The 19,432-nt window shown below is 38.3% G+C and overlaps 1 protein-coding gene across 1 annotated transcript; it reads right to left on the reverse strand.

Annotated features, from left to right (window-relative positions):
- Nucleotides 1–1,058: 1,058 nt before the first annotated feature.
- LOC135782664 (GRIP and coiled-coil domain-containing protein 2) lies at nucleotides 1,059–19,028 on the reverse strand. The gene is made up of 23 exons (XM_065293108.2): nucleotides 18,859–19,028; nucleotides 18,056–18,112; nucleotides 17,837–17,921; nucleotides 17,696–17,751; nucleotides 16,911–17,015; nucleotides 14,210–16,168; nucleotides 12,549–12,594; nucleotides 12,303–12,403; nucleotides 12,112–12,210; nucleotides 10,538–10,657; nucleotides 10,294–10,458; nucleotides 10,066–10,170; nucleotides 9,699–9,861; nucleotides 9,502–9,602; nucleotides 7,677–7,754; nucleotides 5,362–5,499; nucleotides 4,871–4,992; nucleotides 3,775–3,951; nucleotides 3,241–3,458; nucleotides 2,829–3,020; nucleotides 2,532–2,671; nucleotides 2,235–2,436; nucleotides 1,059–1,702 (listed from the first exon to the last, which is right to left on the reverse strand). Exons 1-23 carry the CDS (start codon nucleotides 18,862–18,864, stop codon nucleotides 1,629–1,631), a joined length of 4,509 nt encoding a protein of 1,502 aa, XP_065149180.1. The 5' UTR covers nucleotides 18,865–19,028; the 3' UTR covers nucleotides 1,059–1,628.
- Nucleotides 19,029–19,432: the final 404 nt, after the last annotated feature.

The following is a 19,432-nucleotide window of genomic DNA, read 5'->3' on the forward strand; positions in this document are numbered from 1 at the left end:
GGCTTTCAAACATCATGGACTCCGCCTTTAACTAAACAAACCAATTCATTAGTTTGTTCAGCAAGAAAACTAGAGAAACACATTTCATAAGGTCACACTCATACTGTAATACTATACACACAAATTTACATCTGTACAAAATCCACTGGCCTTAGGTTGAAAAGCCTTAATTTAACTTATTTGGCATTATTCCTTAATGCCAAAATTATTTATAAACCATTCACTTTCCTTTGGAATATATTTGTAAAGAGAACTTTAGAAAATGAAAATGCTAGATGGGGCAGTGGCCCAAACCAAAAAGGGCACTAAGGGGGGTGGTACTATTATTATGGTTTTAATAAAGTATTATAAATATGATGTGTTATATTACTAGCATTGGATTATAATGGGAAATATTATAACAAGAATTAAAGTGTCACAATCTGCTAAATATTCAATATGATTTTGTTGTTGTTTGCTTGCTAAGTTGTTAGCACTTTTAGAACACCGACAGCAAACCATTACCGGAAGAAATACATAAACAAACTTCAAAATTACTAATTCTGCGGTTTAACAACTGATATAATGTAATGAATCTACCTGTTAATGCAACGAACTTCGGAATCTGTCGTCTTCGCTCTGCAGGCAGAGAGTGGACACAGAGATGCTGCGGAGCGGGCGGGAAAACACGAAGTGGATTACCTGAATCAGTGGATCTTTAGCGGAGCAGTAACAATAAAACAGCAAGATTTTTGTGGACCGTGTTTAGTCTATGTTCCGCGTTTTGCTACTTTCCGCAAGTCTCTCATATAAAAAACGAACTAGACACCCGCCTGAAAGGGTTTTAAAAATATGTATTTCATATTTAATAAAACTGTATAAATCATCACGCGGGACGGATTGGACACCTTTGTGGGCCGTATGCGTATGTTTGACATCCCTGGTCTATATATTATGAATGTTTTTTAAGCAGATGTCTGAGGAGCACACAAGGTGAAATGAATGTAGGATTAAAATGAATGTAGACGGCTGAACGCCTGAAGTCTTTTCCACCCTCACGTTTACAATGAAACTTGAAGTTCAATGTCACTCTTTATTGGATTAGATTTATTTTCAGCATTGCAATTTACAGTATTGACAAGCAACAGAAGAAATTAGCACAGAAATCAATGATTTACAAGCACAAGGAAAAAACGCATCAAAACTAAACCTAACTACCATAATTAAATAAAGCCAACAAAAGTTAAATATAACCTACCGTTAACCTTCAATAGCTTTGGATTCATGTAATGTTTATGTAATAAATACATTCTGATATTATTGCTCAAGAAATAAAAGAGTTTATTTGATGATATAAATGATTATACACCTTCACAGTTTAATCTGCTGATCATCTGCTTTACAGCTACGATATCAAAACAAACCTGTACGGATATGACATTTAAAACAAGACCAACGTTTGTGCAAAAATAATCATAAACTAAAAAAAAATTATCTTTATTAACCCGAATCCAAGTAAAGATGATGAGACAAGATGATAATAGACGATAGGAGATTCAGTGTTTCACTTATATACCCTTCATATGTTACAGTCCTGTGAAAGATTTCCTTCACTGATCTCTGGTCCGTTTTTAAGTTGAGAATGTGTTTTATCTGATCCCTGACCAGCTGTGCAGATATGATGTCCATCCTGATGCTCTGGAGCCAGCAGCCTCCTCTTCACCTACAAACACGTCACAAAAACACAACATAAAATCTTATTACTGACATGAAAAATACAATGGCCAGATAATGAACTCTCATTTATTTAGTTTCTAAAGATGCACATTTACGTGTCAACATATAAGAAACAGCTTTTAGTGTTGATTTAGACTGCGTAGCTGTTTTACTTTGGTTCTACTAATAGGAGTACTATGAAAAGTTGCCTGTTTCCACTTTTGTGTCTTTAAACGCTCGTCTTTTGGGGTCGACAGCTTATAAAAACTTATTTCTGGGTTTTTTGGCTTGTTAGCTGTACATTCTGTCACACAGCAGCTTTTAGGCTTTATTCAGTTTTTGTTATATGCCAGAAATGACTAGGAGGCAGACTCTCGCAATACAAAGTCAATGGAGACGGATGGATTGTTTCCCCCCCGGTGGGCGTGGTTTTCAGGTTATGACGCGCTGCGCTCCGTCTCTATGTCGTGTTTTAAATGTTATATAATAATGTCTTATGATTTGTTGTGGACGGTCCTGAGCATGTGATGTGATCTCACCTTGGGCGATGGCAGCCAGTTTGTTCTTCTCATCTGGGCTGAGCTGCAGCATGGTGTGAATGACAGGAAGCAACGCCTGACGCTCGCTGCCCGACCGCAGGAAGATGAACTGCAGCAGGACGTTTTTAAGGTATTCCAGGTTGGCCACAGACTTCTCTCGCTCGTGATTGCGTTCAAGTCGTCGTACTTCACTCTTCAACAGCTGAGGACATTCAAACACTCATCTCATGAAGCCAGCGGCTCAATAAACACAATAAATGAATGAATGCATAAAGGCTTGTGTGTGTGTTTTCATACAGTGATCTGCTCCATGAGCACGGCGTTCGTGGCCTCGGTCTCGTGCAGTAAACCGTTCAGATGCTCCACGCTGCGGGCGGTGGTGTTGAGTTTTTGAGTAAGTTCCTCTTTACTGGGTTCGACCTGCCACATCACAGGCTCTGCAAACACAAACATGCATCCATTTAAATCCTACTGTAGGCCTACATTGAGCACTGAAACACTTCCTTATACATCTATAAAATACTTTAATATTAAAGCTACACGAGAATGTCCTTTTGAACTACGTTTAAAAGTGACATCACGTAAATTTGGTACCACGTTTGGGGTCCGGTGCAGTGAGGAGCTGCTCTAGAGAGGCCAGCGGGGTCCCCGGAGATGACATGCATTCGGTCTCTGTGGTCTCCATCCCCTCGCCCTCCTCTCGGGCTACACTCTGCAGATCAAACTGAGGCAAGTCAGTGGGCTTCCTTTCCACCGGACACTTTCTGCTTTGCACGAGCGCCGGACCTGCACACACAGATGAATAATACATCTGTATTACATCACATCATTACATCACATAGTCTGATGGAGGAGGATCTGGATTTATAAAGCAGTGATGTAAATGATTGCAAACAATGTGATTCTTTTGTATTTCTTTAAATGGAAAATTAAAAGCACTTATTTTGTTTTATATTAACTGTGATGTGTGTTTAGAAACATTATTATAATTATTTCTGTGTCTCACCGCTGCTGCTCTGCTCTTTTTGCATGTGAAAGAGTTGCGTCTCCAGTCGAGTGATCTGCTGCTGCAGCGTCTCCACTGTACTGCAGTGCTCGTCCTGCAGATGGCGCATTTGCTCACGAAAGCTGCAGCGCTGGGCTTCGGTCTGAGCGCTCAGGTGAGACGCACACTGTCCGTGTTCAGACTTCAGCGAGACGTTCTCGGACTGCAGCGTCAGCACTCTGAAATATGTCATATATGAGAGTCAAAATCTACACCACATGCTGAAAACACGAGCACTCGTCTCCACACTAACTTCAATATCAATCCATTATTACATTTATTTGCTTTGTTTGTTAAGGGTTTGTCATTTTGCTGAAAATCTGTGCTTTGTTAAGACTGTGGCCCATTCTGCAGCAAAACTATGAGATGATGTTGCACTTGATGTTTGAACCACACTGAACTCAAACTGTCTTACACATCTTTTCACATTAGTTTCTGTATACACACACACACACACACTACAGGGTTGTGTCAGGTGTGTGTGAATGTGAATACCTCTCTCTGAGTTCAGCCTCTTTACTGACGCTCTCCTGTAGGATCTTATTGTGTCGTTCCAGCAGCGTGTCGTGTTCTGTCTGCAGTTGCTGCAGTTCTGACATGTTCGACTGGAGGGTCTGCTGAGTCTCCTGCAGCCGGCTGCGCAGCTGCTCCACCACAGCGTCCATCTGCTTTCTGTCACAACACAAACACACAGATGAACAAACATGATGAAGTGAATTTCACCCGAGACTACAACCAACAGTCGATGAGAATGTGAGTTTTCTGTCTGTGTGTAAAGGGTTAATAACTGTTAAACACCAGCAGGTGGCAGCAGTCTGCAATGTAAATGTAAACATACAAAGTGTAAACAAAGCTCCATCAGCTTACGATCTTCACAATAATTTTGCTTAGTATTTAGATTTGTATGGCTTAATATTAATTTGCATTAATTAACTTTTTTATATGACACAATTTTGAGATCTGGCCTTTTTTCAACAGATGTGTGCAGATTCAATGAAGGCCATCTGATCCCATCAGACATTCAGTAAAAACAAAAAGCACAACTTTAACATGCACAGCAGGTCTTCATTTAGTCAAATAGGTGAAAGATTAAAGGCGGAGTCCACGATGTTTGAAAAACGGTTTGGAAAAGGAGACGGGCCGACTACCAAAACACACTTATAGCCAATCAAATCAAATCAAATGCCGGGTTGCGTATGTGTGGGGCGGGTCTATCAACGGAATGTCCAGATTCTATTGGGGTAGGGGCGTGTTTGTTTAGGCGATTTCAAATATCAACACTGGCTTTCAAACATCGTGGACTCCGCCTTTAAAGGTGTAGCGGAGGATTTTCTCGAATTTTAGAAAATAACCGCCTTCTCCACTTTTTAAAAAAATGCAATTGCGCAACACTCCTGATTGACAACTAGGAGGACCAATAGTCTTGATGATCCACCCGGAAAAAGAAAATCCTACGCAATACCTTTAAGCAAACAGTACAATGACATGGAAATTTAATTTTTATTATAAAAATGTATTATTAGAAAAGAGAGAGAGAAAAAGAGAGCAAGGTAAATTTAGTGACAATATGAAAGTGCATACAACACATCACCTCTCATGTTGGAAAGCATCTCCATCGTTCTGATTTGAGCTCTTGTGTTTCTGTTGCTTCAGTACATTGTGGACTCGCACCTTATAACTCTCAAACTCTGACACAGTCGCTGCGAGCTCGGCCTGTCACCAAAAAACCCAAGCACACTACATTAAATATCAGCATAGACACAGTGTGTGTGTGTGTGTGTGTGTGTGTGTGTGTGTGTGTGTGTGTGTGTGTGTGTGTGTGTGTGTGTGTGTGTGTGTGTGTGTGTGTGTAAAATAATAAGATTAGACAGAAACATGTAGGAGGAAAGGTTTTCATTATTCAGACAAACACAGAGGCCATTCCTCTCTTATACGATTAAGAGCCGGAGGGCCAAGCGTTGGATTATAATTGTGTTTAGCAGCGAGACTGAACTTCAATCACTCTGAAGGGATAATAAAGCATGACATCTTTATACATATGAGAAATGGACTGGGAGATTTTAAAGAGGTTTAAGTGGAGACCTTTGCAGCGGTACATTCATCCTGCAGGCCGTTCAGTCGGAGCTGATAGGAGCTGGAGGCTCTCTGCTGTTGGTCGTTCATCATCTTCAGCTGCTCCTCCAGTCGATGTCGATCTGCAGTTAGATTACTGCACTGAATCTGAGATAGACACAAATGTTATACTTTACACATGCTGGTTTACCACAAAGCCACTTCTATTTAAAAAAAGGGGGAAAACTAGGTTTGAAAAAATGGGGGGCAAAACTAATCTTGCATACCCCTCTGCAAATGGGCATTTGCGCCCCTGATCTTACGTTAACCTTGAGTACGTATACAGTAGTATTACATTCTTTATATATCAGAAGAGTCTTTAGTTTTATAAGATTTATAAAAGACAGATCAGCTGTACCTAGGGATGCACCAATATGGAAATTTCGGCCGATACCGATAACTCTTTATATTTGGGGGCCGATAACCGATATATATATATAAGGCGATAAATATTCATATTAATTTCACAATGAAAAACTCCCAGACCGTGGACATCTTGTCTTTGCGCTAGACTAGCACATAGATATGTATATAAAGGCTAGATGGCTCAAGGCGGAGTCAGCTGTGTCGTCACTTGGCGGCCATCTTAGGTCAGTGCTGCCATAGTGCTGCTCCCTGCTGCTGTGGACGGAAGGTGAGATACATACGCCAACTAAAATGCTCGTAACTTGCTGAATTCTTGACGGATTTACAAACGGTTTGGTTTTTTACAAACGTTATTAACGTGGCTATAATTCTGGATGCTTTAACATGTTTCATGAATTTTTTATTTATTTTTAGTAAACGTATTCAGTGTCATGGGTACATCTTTGACGTTTATAACAAACCAATCCGTTTGAAAATCGGTAAAAAATTAAGCAAGTTATGGTCATTTAAAAGTACCTGCATCATTAAAACTCAATGCTACGAGTGAGCGAGCGCCCTGTCCTAAGATGGCCGCCAAAATGCGGACGTTCCACTCAATTGGCCATCAGCGCGGACGAGCCATCTAGCCTTTATATACATATCTATGGACTAGCATACTCTTCTTGAGCCCGCAACACGTGTCATCTTCGTGCTATGTTACAGAAAGCACCAATCAAAACTCCACATGGCCAGCAATGAGCAAGTGAAGTGGTTCAACAAACCGAAATAATCCATCATTTATCGGCTTTCATTTTTCGGCATAATTTTGCTATCAGACCGATAACCGATAATATTAAAAATAAGCAGTTATCGGCCAATAACGATATGTCGGGTGATATATAGTGCATCCCTGGCTGTACCAATTATTTCCAAATAAACCCAACCCCCTCGAGGAGCCCAGCAAGGAGGAGCGAGTCACAAGCAAGCAACACACACAAAACATTATCTCAATATCTCTGGATAACTTATGATTCACTACATATTCATGTCGTTTACATCGCTTACGCGCCGAATGCCAACAAAACACAGACATCTGATGCAGTTTTACTTACTGCCTGGGACTCATGACCCTGTTGGGACCGCCCTATTTTAACAAAATCCAGCGTTAAACAAACACACACACACAACTCCTGGGTTCTTTGGGAAGCTGAACAAGCTCAAATTTCCCTTACAAACAACAACAATGCTTCTCTGGTGTGCTATTCCGGTTAAAGTGCCCATATAAGAACTTCCACTGTACTTCCTGCACTGAAATTGCCCATTAAAAAAATTAAGCATGATTGTGACGTATGAATCTTAAGCGTTTGGAAAAAAACTTTACGAAAGTTGTATGAACCCTGGCGTAGTGCATTCAGCACAAAAACTGCTTTTTTGACACTTGTCAATGTTTAGCATTAGGAATACAACTTACAACTATAACAGATCCATACAACACCTGTACACATCCATACACCTATAACAGTAAGATAAGTGTATTCATGTATGCTTTGTGTGAAACCAAACTTCGCAGTTATATGTCTAAAACTGTCAAATGTAGCATCTATTTACATTTATATCTATGGTCTGAGCCGTGCTATTGAGTTGAGGATGGCACTAACTTGCATATTCATAGATCCACGACACGTATACTAAATGAGACAAGGGTGTTGAATTACATTCAAGCTGTTTTAAAGAAATTACTGTGACAGAAGGAAAAAAAATTACATATGCTACTATGATGCTCAAAAATAAGTTTTAAGGGATAAAATGATCAACTACAGGGGGACTTATTTAAAAATAAAACACAGGGGTTCAAGGTGGATATTGTACCCCTACAACATGACAACATAGTAATACATCAATCATTAGACTTCAGTGGCTCTATATTGAATTCAGCTTACCTTATATTCCTCCAGCTGTTGTTGATGAGCCTCTAGTTCTCCTCTCAGAGAAGACTGAGTGATCATCTGAGACGCTTCCTGCGGTAGAAACATTTACAACACACTCGTATCAGAGATTCAGTACTGTACATTATCAAAGCTGTTCCTGAAGCCTGACATATACTTGTGAGTCAAAAGCAACTTTTTAAGGTTGACCAGTGATAATATAATGACTCCAGAACACACTCACAAACATTTCTATCAATAATATTTGTTGTAGGGTTTTGGGGTTTCTGCTAAGAGGGAAGCTCAGTAAAATGATTGTCTATGTGAGCTTGTACCTGTACATTATCAACTGAAAAATAAGAAATAAGTTTACACTGAAAAAAGAAAATATCAATTTTTCCTCTGTCATTACGGTTTATCAAATCAAGATTTCATTGACCTAAAAATATTTTGAATGTGATCCAGAGCAGTATTAATATATACTTGATTTGATGTTCAGAATTGAGAATATATGAGCTGTATGAACCAAACATGACCTGAATGTTTGTTAAATATGTCATCACTCAACAAAACAACATATTTTCAATGTTCAGTTTTTTTTTTTTAAGTAAAACACCACAGTTTTGCAATATTTTTCTATTTTCTTACCTCAACTTAGACGAATTAATACATACTCATCTTATTTCAATGCGTGCACTTAATCTTTGTACAGTGCGTCGTGACTATGTTAGCATTTAGCCGAGCCCCATTCATTCCTTAGGATCCAAACAGGGATGAATTTAGAAGCCACCAAACACTTCCATGTATTCTCTATTTAAGACTGTTACATGAGTAGTTACACGAGTAAGTATAGTGGCACAAAATAAAACGCACGCAGTAAAAATCATCACTCCTGACTACTCCTACTCTCGCTCAAACTGTGGTCAATATTACTGCGCCCGAGGTCGAAGTTCTGCAAATTAAGTGTTCTTCCGCCATAAAATATAGTTCTCATTTTTTATCTGCTTAAAAAAATCACCATGTTTTGTTTTGTGCCACCATACTTACTCATGTAACAGTCTTAAATAGAGAAAACATGGAAGTGTTTGGTTTCTTCTAAATTCATCCCTGTTTGGATCCTAAGGAATGAATGGGGCTAGGCTAAATGCTAACACATTCACAACGCACTGTACAAAGATTAAGTGCACTCATTGAATAAAAGAGATGTATGTGTACACTGCAAAAAATGATTTTCAAGAAAAAAATCTTAGTAAAATATCAAAAAATATCAAAAAATCCTTAAATTAAGATACTTTTTCTTGTTGAGCAAAACGCCCCAAGAAAATAAGTCTAGTTTTTAGACCAAAAATATCAAATTTAAGTGATTTTGTGCATAAAACAAGCAAAAAAATCTGCCAATGGGGTAAGCACATTTTTCTTGAATTTAGTGTTTAAGAAAAATGTTCAACATTTTTTGCTTACCCCATTGCCGGATTTTTTTGCTTGTTTTATGCTCATCAAGAAAAACGTTGAGGTCTAATTTGAGGTAAGGACATGGTAAAATATTGAAAAACGGTGGTGTTTTCCTTTAAGATTTAATTTACTTGCAGAAATCAGATGGAGTAGCACCAGTGATTCCTGTGATTGATATTGGTTGATGTTTAGCTGAATGACGTCCAGATAAGGTTTAAAATGTTGCTTCTTTCTGAATATGGATTGTTAGTTGTTTTGTTTCATTTTTGTGTACAAGTTTCACTCATGTTATCTATATAAATGCATTCTTGTACTTGGTGAGTAAGACTGTGTGCGCTAGTGATGCACCAAATTTTCAGAAAATGGCATTATCGGGTGTGAGACTCACTTTTTGCTTTGCATCCCCAAGTTCCTTTTTGGTTTTGACAAGCAGTTGTTTCATCTTGGAGGCCTTCTCCTCTGACTGATCTACCAGCACCTTCAGAGACTCTGAAATAACATTATCACACTGTGAGATTCATCAGGTGTTTATGTAAAACACACATCACCTCCCTTAAGAACAGACAAAACACTCTTCATTCATACCTATTTCCTCATTCAGTCGTTGTTCCAGTTCGTTCTGCATTTGTTCTTTGGTTTCATGCTCCTCAATCTGCCGGTCTCTCTCACACAGTTTGTGATTGAGTTCTTTCACTAGTTTCTCGTAGTCAGCCATCTCCATGTCCAACAGTGTATTCTGTTGGGCATCCTACAGAACAACACATCATGACAGATTGTTTATAATAACATGACCCATACTGCTGTTTATCTGTGTCTTCATCTAAACACTACGAGGAGTGGATTGGGGTGGATTAGAGTTAGATTTAAGTAGATTGTGGTTGACTCCAGGTCAGGTATGGGGAGACGTGCTTGGCGTCAGCACTGATTGCAGGGTTCAGGTTTTTGAACTTGCCTTTCTTAGCTGCTCCAGTTCCTGTGTTGTTTGCTGAAGCTGATGTTTGAGTTTGCTCAGCTGAGCATGAAGCTCCTCCATGTCTTTAACTGCAGACTGATGGTCCTATAAAGACATCAAAATTCAACGATTGAACAATCCAACTTTATGAAAAGAACAAAATAATTCTTCACCTGCATGGAGTAAATAAAGGGTTTGGTAAAAGAGGTCAGAAAGGTTGATGTGTACCTTTGCCTTTTGCTCTTTTACAAGTCGTTCTGCCTCCAGCTGTTTCTCCAGGCCAGCGTTCAGCTTTTGCAGCTCCAGTATACATGACTCCAGTTGGGTGATGTTTTTTTGCAGCGTCTCCATTCGCACCATCAGATCCTCCCGCTCAGATGATAACAGCTCATGCTGAGAGTTACAAAAAGCAATCGTTCACACAACACTATCTAACCACAACACTATCTATTAAGCCTGATCACCGAGTTACCTGCTGAATAACGTTTTGAAGACGTCTGGTTAAATCTTCATTATTTTTTTCTGCCTGTTCCAGTTTCTCTTTCTCTTTATCGAGAAGTTCAGTCTGCTTGTCATATTCCACCATCACATTCTGTCAATTATTTGTTATTTATTATTTTATGCAATAGTGTTTTAATGCAATTAAATGGATAGTTCACCGAATTATTATTCTGACATTATTAACTCACCCTCATGTTTCTTTATTCTGTTAAATACATTCCACTTTTTTTTTAAATATGCTCATTTTCTAGCTCCCCTAGAGTTAAACATTTGATTCTTACCATTTTGAATCCATTCAGCTGATCTCCGGGTCTGGCGCTAGCACTTTTAGCATAGCTTAGCACAATCCATCAGTGGACTTTGCTAATGTAACATGGCTGCATCAGGCGTAGTGATATTACGCACTGCTGAAAATAGTCCCCTTGGTTACTTTCAATACCAGGGGACTATTTTCAGGCACGGCGTAATATCACTACTCCTGCTGCCGCCATGTTACAGCAGCAAAGTCCTTGATTATTACGCCAGTTTGAGACAATAGTTCCTAGCCATATCTACCTAGAAAATCGCAACTTTTAATTATTGTTGGTCTTAGTACACGATGTAACTACAGAAGAGTCAAGTTTTTAATAGGAAAAATATTGAAACTCTTTAGTTATTTTTTAGCACTATGCTAATGGTCTAATTAGATTCAATGGATTGTGCTTAGCTATGCTAAAAGTGCTAGCGCCAGACCCGGAGATCAGCTGAATGGATTCCAAAACGGTAGAAATCAAATGTTTAACTCTAGGGGAGCTGAAAAAATTAGCTTATTTTCAAAAAAGTGGAATGTCCCTTTAACTTTCATACTAGTACAAAAAACTAATATTATGAAGGTCAATGGGTACCATCAGCTGTGTGCTTACTAGGGCTGGGTATCGATTCAGATGTTCCAGATCGATTTGATTTCGATTCACAAGCTATCAAATCGATTCGATTTAGATTCTCGATTAAACCCAATGAATATAGATTTAATACAAATACTATATTAATAAGTAAAAGTATTAACAGCAGTTTAAAAGCCACAACACTATCGTCGTCTTTTTGCTTGTAATATCTAAAATGCTTCCATACCTCTGACTTTTTATGTGAAGTTGGCATCAACGTCGATGAAGCACCTGAAACTTTTTAAGCACTGAATGAATGAATGAATGACAGGCTCGCCTCTCGCTCCTTGGTAACATCGCGCAAGGCAAAAAAGAGGGTGACGAGTGATCTAGTGAAGAAGACTAGTAATTAGATTAACGTTAATCTTAAGTTCAATGCTTGCGGAAATAAATCTGGAAAAAAATTGATTCTGCTCTTTGAGAATCGATCACGTAAAAAAAGACGATTAATCGAAAAATAGGTTTAGAACAACATGAGGGTGGGAAAAGGATGACAGAATGTTAATTTTTAGGTGAACTATGCCTTTAAGTAAAAAAAAAATGTGTCTCCAGGCTTCTTCATGCACTTGTAAAAAGGTGATTCACCAATATATGAAGATACAATAAAATGTAAACTTCAAACCTTATAGTCTTCTGCTCCATGGATTATGTCCTTCATGGATCTTGATAATTTGTCTCGTTCATCCTTCAACATTCCCACTTCCTCACTCAGAGCAACAACCTGAAATGGCAAAGTGAATATGAGCACATGTGCGCCACATCAGAGGTGTACAGGTGTAGATGTTTACAAGTGTGAATGTGCAACACTGTGACCTCTTTCTTGCTGTTGTCAAGCTCCTTTTTGGCCTTCACAGCCACAGCTTTAATTTTATTCATCCGCTCGTCTTTCTCTTTCATCTCTTTCTCCATGATTTCTACACAACAGAAGAATCCAGTTAAAGAATATGAAAAATCTTCATGAATGTGAAAACATAAGTTTGACAATAAACCAAAAAGTCATATTGAAAACGAACAGCAATGAATGTTTTTACGTGTAATGACTGTAGTATATGCACAAACCTATTTTATGAGATAACACTTTCATATCTTCATCAGAGACTGAGGTCTAAAAAATGAAATGTAAAAATTAGGCATCATTGTTAACAGCAGTTAATTTTTCAAAATTACACAAAGTGCTTTAATTTTAATATTTTGTATTCAATTCGACACTACATGAAAATGTGCAGCACAACAGCATATCGTCAGAGGGAAACTTTGTAGCTAGTGTTGGCCAATAATATTCTCCATAGTATTCTCCATCCTATTTTCAGCCTGTGAGAACACAACTCATTAGGTTAACCAAATTATTACACGGCTTTCTAAAATGCTGAATTCATGCTGAATGCTTGAATGTGTAAGCATTTAGCCTAGCCACATTCATTCCTTAGGATCCAAACAGGGATGAATTTAGAAGCCACCAAACACTTCCATGTTTTCTCTATTTAAAGATTGTTACATGAGTAGTTACACGAGTAAGTATGGTGGCACTAAATAAAACTTTTGTTTAGAGCCATAGGAATGAATGGGGCTAGGCTAAATGCTAACACATTCACAAAGCGCTGTACAAAGATTAGGTATGTATTTATTCATCTAAGTTGAGGTGACAACATAGTAAAATATTGAAAAACTGTTGTGTTTTCCTTTAAAGGGACTGTAAGTAAGATTTACCCCCATCTAGTGGTGAATTTGTATTTTGCATTTAAACAAATAGTGCTCTCTAGCTCCTCGCCTTTCCAAATGCGTGTTGCAACTACGGTAGCCGTTATGTACTCACTGATCTTCTTGTACGTTTCAGCTGGTTGACGTGTTCTGAATGAAAACGCGTTGTGGAAACGCGTTGGTAGGCTAGTGCTTTTTTTCCCCTCTCTGCTATTATAGTTTATCAATATTCTACTAGTAATCTGTTACTTCTGTTATATACTCTGATCATTGTCACTTCATTCTTGATGTTCTGTGAGAGACGATATCGTCGCTTTTGGATCAAAACCTCTAAAACTACCCAGGTAAAAAAGTAGTACACTTCCATAGTGTACATAAAGTGCTTTATTTTCGCACACTAATCTAATTTTTTACTTAATATACTAAAAATTAATCTTTAGTACTTCTTAAGATGTTCTTAAGATCATCTTAGTTTACTTCACTGTGCTATTTTGAGACACCATAAATATGAACTAAAATGTGCTAAAGATTTATTTACAAAATGTATTTAGATACCACTTGTAGTAAACTTGAACCCATCTTTGTATGAAAGTTGAGTTTAAGTTTAATACAAGTGTTAACTAAATACATTTTTTAATACAGAGATAGTATGTTAAAAATGCATTTTAGTTCATATTCATGGTGTCTCAAAATAGCACAGTGAAGTACACTTGGATGATCTACCATCTTAAGAAGTACTAAAGATACATTTTTTGTTAATTAATGTGCGAAAATAAAGCACTTTATGTACACTATGGAAGTGTACTACTTTTTTACCAGTGTAGTTTTAGAGGTTTTGATCCAACAGCGACAATATCGTCTCTCACAGAACATCAAGAATGAAGTGATAAACGATCAGAGTATATAACAGAAGTAACAGATTACTAGTAGAATGTTTTATGAAAAATATAAGTTGTGTTAATGAAGAGACTAAAGTGATCTTTTTCTTATGCTGTATGTTTCAGACTGTCTACAAAAATTACCTGTAAGTGGCCAATTTCTTCTCTTAGTTGTGATATAAGAGCGTCTTTATCAGCAAGACTCTGCTGGAGTTCTGTCGTCTGGCTCACTTGTATCTCACTTTCTTCTGATTGATGTTCTTCATGTCGTTTGTCCTCTAGACTTCTGCTTAAGTCATCGACCTGACTCAGCAAGGTGAGGTTTTCACCCTTGAGCTTTTCATTCATGGCTTGAATTTCACTCAGATCTTTCTGCAGTCCCTCTGTGTCTAAAACCATGTCATCCAAACTGGCCTTCAGCAGGTCCTTCTCTCGGCTGACGTCCTTGAGATGTTCCTGCAGCTCGGACGTCTGCTCCTCAGCCGCCCGCCTCGTACTCTCCAGCTCTAGGGTAAACTGCTTGACCCTTTCATCAAAGTCTTGGGTAAGGACACTTTTCTCCTCCTGAACTTTAGTCAACAGATGGTTTATCAAGGTCAAGATATCCGATGTCTCATCGACATCAGCCTCAGAAGAATTCTGCATGAGGATTTCAGCAATGTGACGGCGAGCTTCAGAAAGTTGTCGCTGACTGATATCCGTGTTACTCTGGAGGGCGTCCCTCTCTTCTGACAGACACGAGACTTGAGTTTCAAGAAGTCTGATGCTCTCTTGATGCTCTTCATCTTTGGAACGTAAGGCACAGACATCTTCCTCCAGAGTCTTTATTTGCTGCTCTTTCTCGCTGGTTACGATCAACAGTTGATTCTCCAAGTCACTGAACTGGACGCGCAGCTCATCGTCCTCATGTGCTACATGCGGCCTGTCTGTGAATTTCAGCATTTCTTTAAACTCTAGGATGAGATTCTCCTTGTGTTTCAACTGCGATAGGATTTCTTCATTTTCCCTCCTCAAGTCCTCGAAGGACATATTCAGCTTGTCCATCACCAGCTCTGACGCTCCTTCTGCATTTTTGAGTTTTTCTAACAAACCATCTCTCTCCAGAAAGACGCTCTTTAGTTTCTCCTGCAGAGCTCGAACAGAGGCCTCCATCTGCCCCTCCTTCATTACATATCTTTTGATGAAGAGTTCTGCTTTATCTTCCAGGTTTGTTGGGATGTCATTAGGAGAAATGCTCAGATGAATCTCTTCCTGAAGTTCACCCTCAGCAGCAGAAGTCTGACTGCTTTCCTTCAGGTCTTCATCGTGGGATTCTTGTAAGGTTGTGACTTTCTGATGATGTTGTTCAACAGAGCTTCTGCGTCTCTTTCCTGTCTTGTCTAAATGCGTCACACCGTCGTCTTTGTTCATCTGAAGCTCATTAATCCTAAACTCTAGTTCTTCTTTTTCCACGGTGAACTCATCTTTTGCCTGCTTGAGCTCAGACTCCAGCTGCAGTTTTAAATTTTTAAGAAAGATAAGTTCTTCCTGAAGCATGACGTTCTGAGAGCGTGAATCTTCCAGAGCCAATTTGAGCGCGGCAGCTTCATCGCTCGAGTCGTCCGACGCTGGGAAATCCAGTACCTTAGGGACTTCTAAATCTTTTTGAATCGCTCTACCACCGTCCTCTTCTTCTTCTTGAACGTCATGCAGGAAGCCCTCCTTCAACGCTAGCTGCTCCGAAAGCTCATCCTGAAGCGACAGCAGCCGTTCTCTCTCCTTCTCAAAGTCTGCGGCGTTCAGCTCCAGCTGTTCCTCCAGGTCTCTCACGTCGTCTTCGTACTGTTTGTTGAGTCTCTCCATCTCCAGCTGTAGGTTCTCGATCTCCTGCTGCGATCGTGTGAGACTCGTCTGGTGAGAGTCTTTAAGAGCTTCGATCTCAGCGGTGAACTGCTGCTTGGCTTCCTCCAGTTCTTTTTCAAACTGAGATATCTTGGACTCATATTGATTACAGGTCATCTGAAAGTTAGCAGTGAGTTCAGCAGTGTGTGACTCCAGGTCTGCATGCTCTTTATTCTTTATTTGCAGTTCATCGTGAAGTGTTGATAACCTCTCCTTCATTTCCTGAAAATACATTAAATCCAATGTTTCACTTAAAGCAGTGGTTCTCAACGTTATTCCTGGAGGCCCACTGCTCTGCACATTTTGGATGTCTCCCTTATTTAACACACCTGATTCAAATCATCAGCTCTTTAGTAGAGATCTCTATGAACTGAACTGATTGTGTCAGATGAGAGAAACATACAAAATGTGCAGAGCAGTGGGCCTCCAGGAATAACGTTGAGAACCACTGACTTAAAGCAGCATTAACAGATCATCAGAAGTATGCTTTAAGCATCTCTTAAAGATCTTGTCTATTTAAAAAAGGCACTCAGCTACAAAATTTTTTTAAAGCCAAAGATAGACAAAGGAGAGTCGAGAATGCAAATAACGAGATCAAAGGGCTTTTACTGAACCCCATTGGTTTAAAGGGATCCATATCAAGGGCATCTTATGGGTAATAATTGCACTTCTGCTTTGCCAGGACTGAAGATGTTTTGTTTTCCTTTAGTGTGTAAGTGTGTATTAGTACATGTTAACAATATGCAAAAGGTACAAACCCCAAAGTAAACAAAGACACATACCCCAAATAAACTCTTATTGGTGCTTAATGTTATTAATGTTATAAAGTCTTTTACTCTGAGAGTTTCAAGTACACAGCTTATTTCAAGTTAATTTGTATTTTATGCAGATCTTGTATTTTGTCCTGATCTCTGAGAAACTGTACTTAAACAAACTGTATGAGGCATTTATTAAAATGTTTGACCTGTGCTTGACTCTTGAGCTCCTCATGTTCCTTGTGTAGTGATGTTAAACTCTGATGAGTCTCAGCTTTCTCCAGCAGTACTGCATTCAGTCTCTCATTCAGCTCCTGTTTACATCAATCAACATCTATTCAATACAACACACTCCTTCATTTTGAGATGTAAACAGATTTTATAGAAAGATCTATCATTCACAAAACCATGTTTTTACACAGTCAATATAATTGCATCATAGAAACAGTTATTAAATAATAAACTACTTAGGCTTTTACAGTGGCAACAAAGATATACATTTACATTTGTTTATTTAGCAGCCACACGCTTTCGTCCAAAGTGACTTATGAAGATGAAGGAGCACTAAAAAATTCAAGCCTGTATAAAGTAGATATAACATCTACTTAACTTGTTTTTATCATTGTTTTATAACATATTGCAGATATACTGTACATGTATATTTTTACAAGGCTCTCTAAAATGCTTGATTCTGATTGGCCACATTGCAAGGTTTGTTATTGCCAGATAACAACCACCCAAAACTAATTACACACGGCTGCAAATCATTTTGAAAGGTACTTTTTTAATTTTACCCAAAATTAAATGCAAATTTGTTCTTTTGATAACATTTATGACATTAATGTCGACAGCTGACTAGCCCTGCTATACATTATCCCTTACATACATATACATATATATATACACATATACATATACATTTACATATACACATACACATATACATATATATAAATAATTTCAAATAATACTGCTGATGTCACGGAGTACAAACCTGAATAACTGTGTCATTTGCAGGACCTTTGAGGGCTTCAACCTCCTTCTCTAAATCTGTAAAAGAGGTTAGGCTTTACACTCTTTGCAATTATTGGCAAAATCTGTCAATTAAAAAAAAACATAGAGGATCCCATGTTACCTGTACATTTTGATTTCATCTTCTGCATTACCGCCATTTGTTTCTTCGCAAATTTGATGAGATCTTCTTTGGAAAGTGTATCCAACTTTAAAGACAAAACACCAACAATAACCGGAAATCAATTATATGAAAGATATTTATATCATCAGAACAGTCATGAAACATTTTCAGTTTTGTATGCAAGATTTTGCCAACCATCTCATCCAAAGTTGAACTTACCTTAGATTTGCCTGTCCCTTGACCTAACGGTGACGTCACCATCTCAGGGTTTGTGTCCTGTCGCAAGAGTGAGACAATAATATCACAATCCAACTAGGAATGCATAACGATTTATCGTGATTAATCTATAGCAGAATACTTTTTTTACATCATATATGTGTGAACTTTTTGTGTACACAAAAACTTTAATTCTGCTATAGATTATTTGCGATTAATCGTTATGCATCCCTAAATCCAACAATGATGCCTGTTTTTACACTTAAGACTGATGCCCTTCCTCCTTCATTGTGTTTGTTCAGGATTATGATCCTTGACAACTAGTCACCAATGTAAACATCAACCCAACATGTTTGATCAACCAGTTGTCATGTCTGTTGGTTTTACTCGTTTGCATGCAACCAAAAGCAGCGAAAGGTATCATGGTAATGACGTGCTGGGTTTCGGACACGTATCATGACCATCATGGTTTTTAGGACATTCACCATAGTAGTAACGTTACTATGATATTTCTTAAAGCATCATGTAAACAACATATACATATTTAGTGTATTTTGCCATAGTAAGGGTACAATGACACTTGCTTTGCATAATAACCTTTAACAGTACCATGTATCCAATCAACAAAAAATAAACTAGTCTATAATCTATTCGGCTGGTTAGGATTATACTTTGTTGTTCTTGTTTTTAAAACCATGATATTATTACGGTTTATTATGAACTGCCCTGAAATGCCATGTTAATATCATGGTAAGTTACAGTAAATTATCCATTCATAAACAACCATTAAAACTACTGCTACTGACCTCCATTTTGTATGTGATGACAAAAAAACAGCCGGTTGACAAACTTCTGTTTCAGCTTAACTCAGTAATTAAACCAATTTAATGAATTAGAACTCAGTGTTTCATTTATAAACATTTGTGTGCAACATCACCAACTTCCGCATTTCTTCCGTACAAAAGCGTCGATATCATGATGAGAAAACAGCCAATCCCGTGCGTTCTTCTTCTTCTTCTTGCCTTGTCTATTAACGCTTGGCCAGCAAGCTTCTGCTGCATTACCGCCACCTACCGAACTGGAAAATATTTACAATACTGATGAGATCGTTTTTTTATATTTCTTCTGAGATCTTCAAGTTAATTATCTTAATCAATAAACGCAGACTCGGTTGGCCTGCCATCTTCTTCCCAAGATTTAGTTACTGCTTCTTTAATAACTATAATAACTGACTTGCTTCTGTTTTTTCCTGATTAGTTAATATGGCCAGACTGAATTCTCTTTAATTCTGCCAGTCAATCTGAGAATATTGTATTACGGCCATGACATTAACTAACTGTACAGTAAACACACATAAATAATCTGCTTTACCTCATGTTG

The sequence above is a fragment of the Paramisgurnus dabryanus genome, chromosome 15 (assembly GCF_030506205.2).
Source record: "Paramisgurnus dabryanus chromosome 15, PD_genome_1.1, whole genome shotgun sequence".
Lineage (NCBI taxonomy): Eukaryota > Metazoa > Chordata > Actinopteri > Cypriniformes > Cobitidae > Paramisgurnus > Paramisgurnus dabryanus.

Excerpts from the sequence above, each read along its gene's own strand:
- LOC135782664 (XM_065293108.2), bottom strand. Across the intron at positions 10,171-10,293 it reads TAAAAGAGCAAAAGGCAAAG|GACCATCAGTCTGCAGTTAA; the intron begins GTACACATCAAC and ends ATGTCTTTATAG. Across the intron at positions 3,952-4,870 it reads GATGCTTTCCAACATGAGAG|AAAGCAGATGGACGCTGTGG; the intron begins GTGATGTGTTGT and ends GTGTTGTGACAG.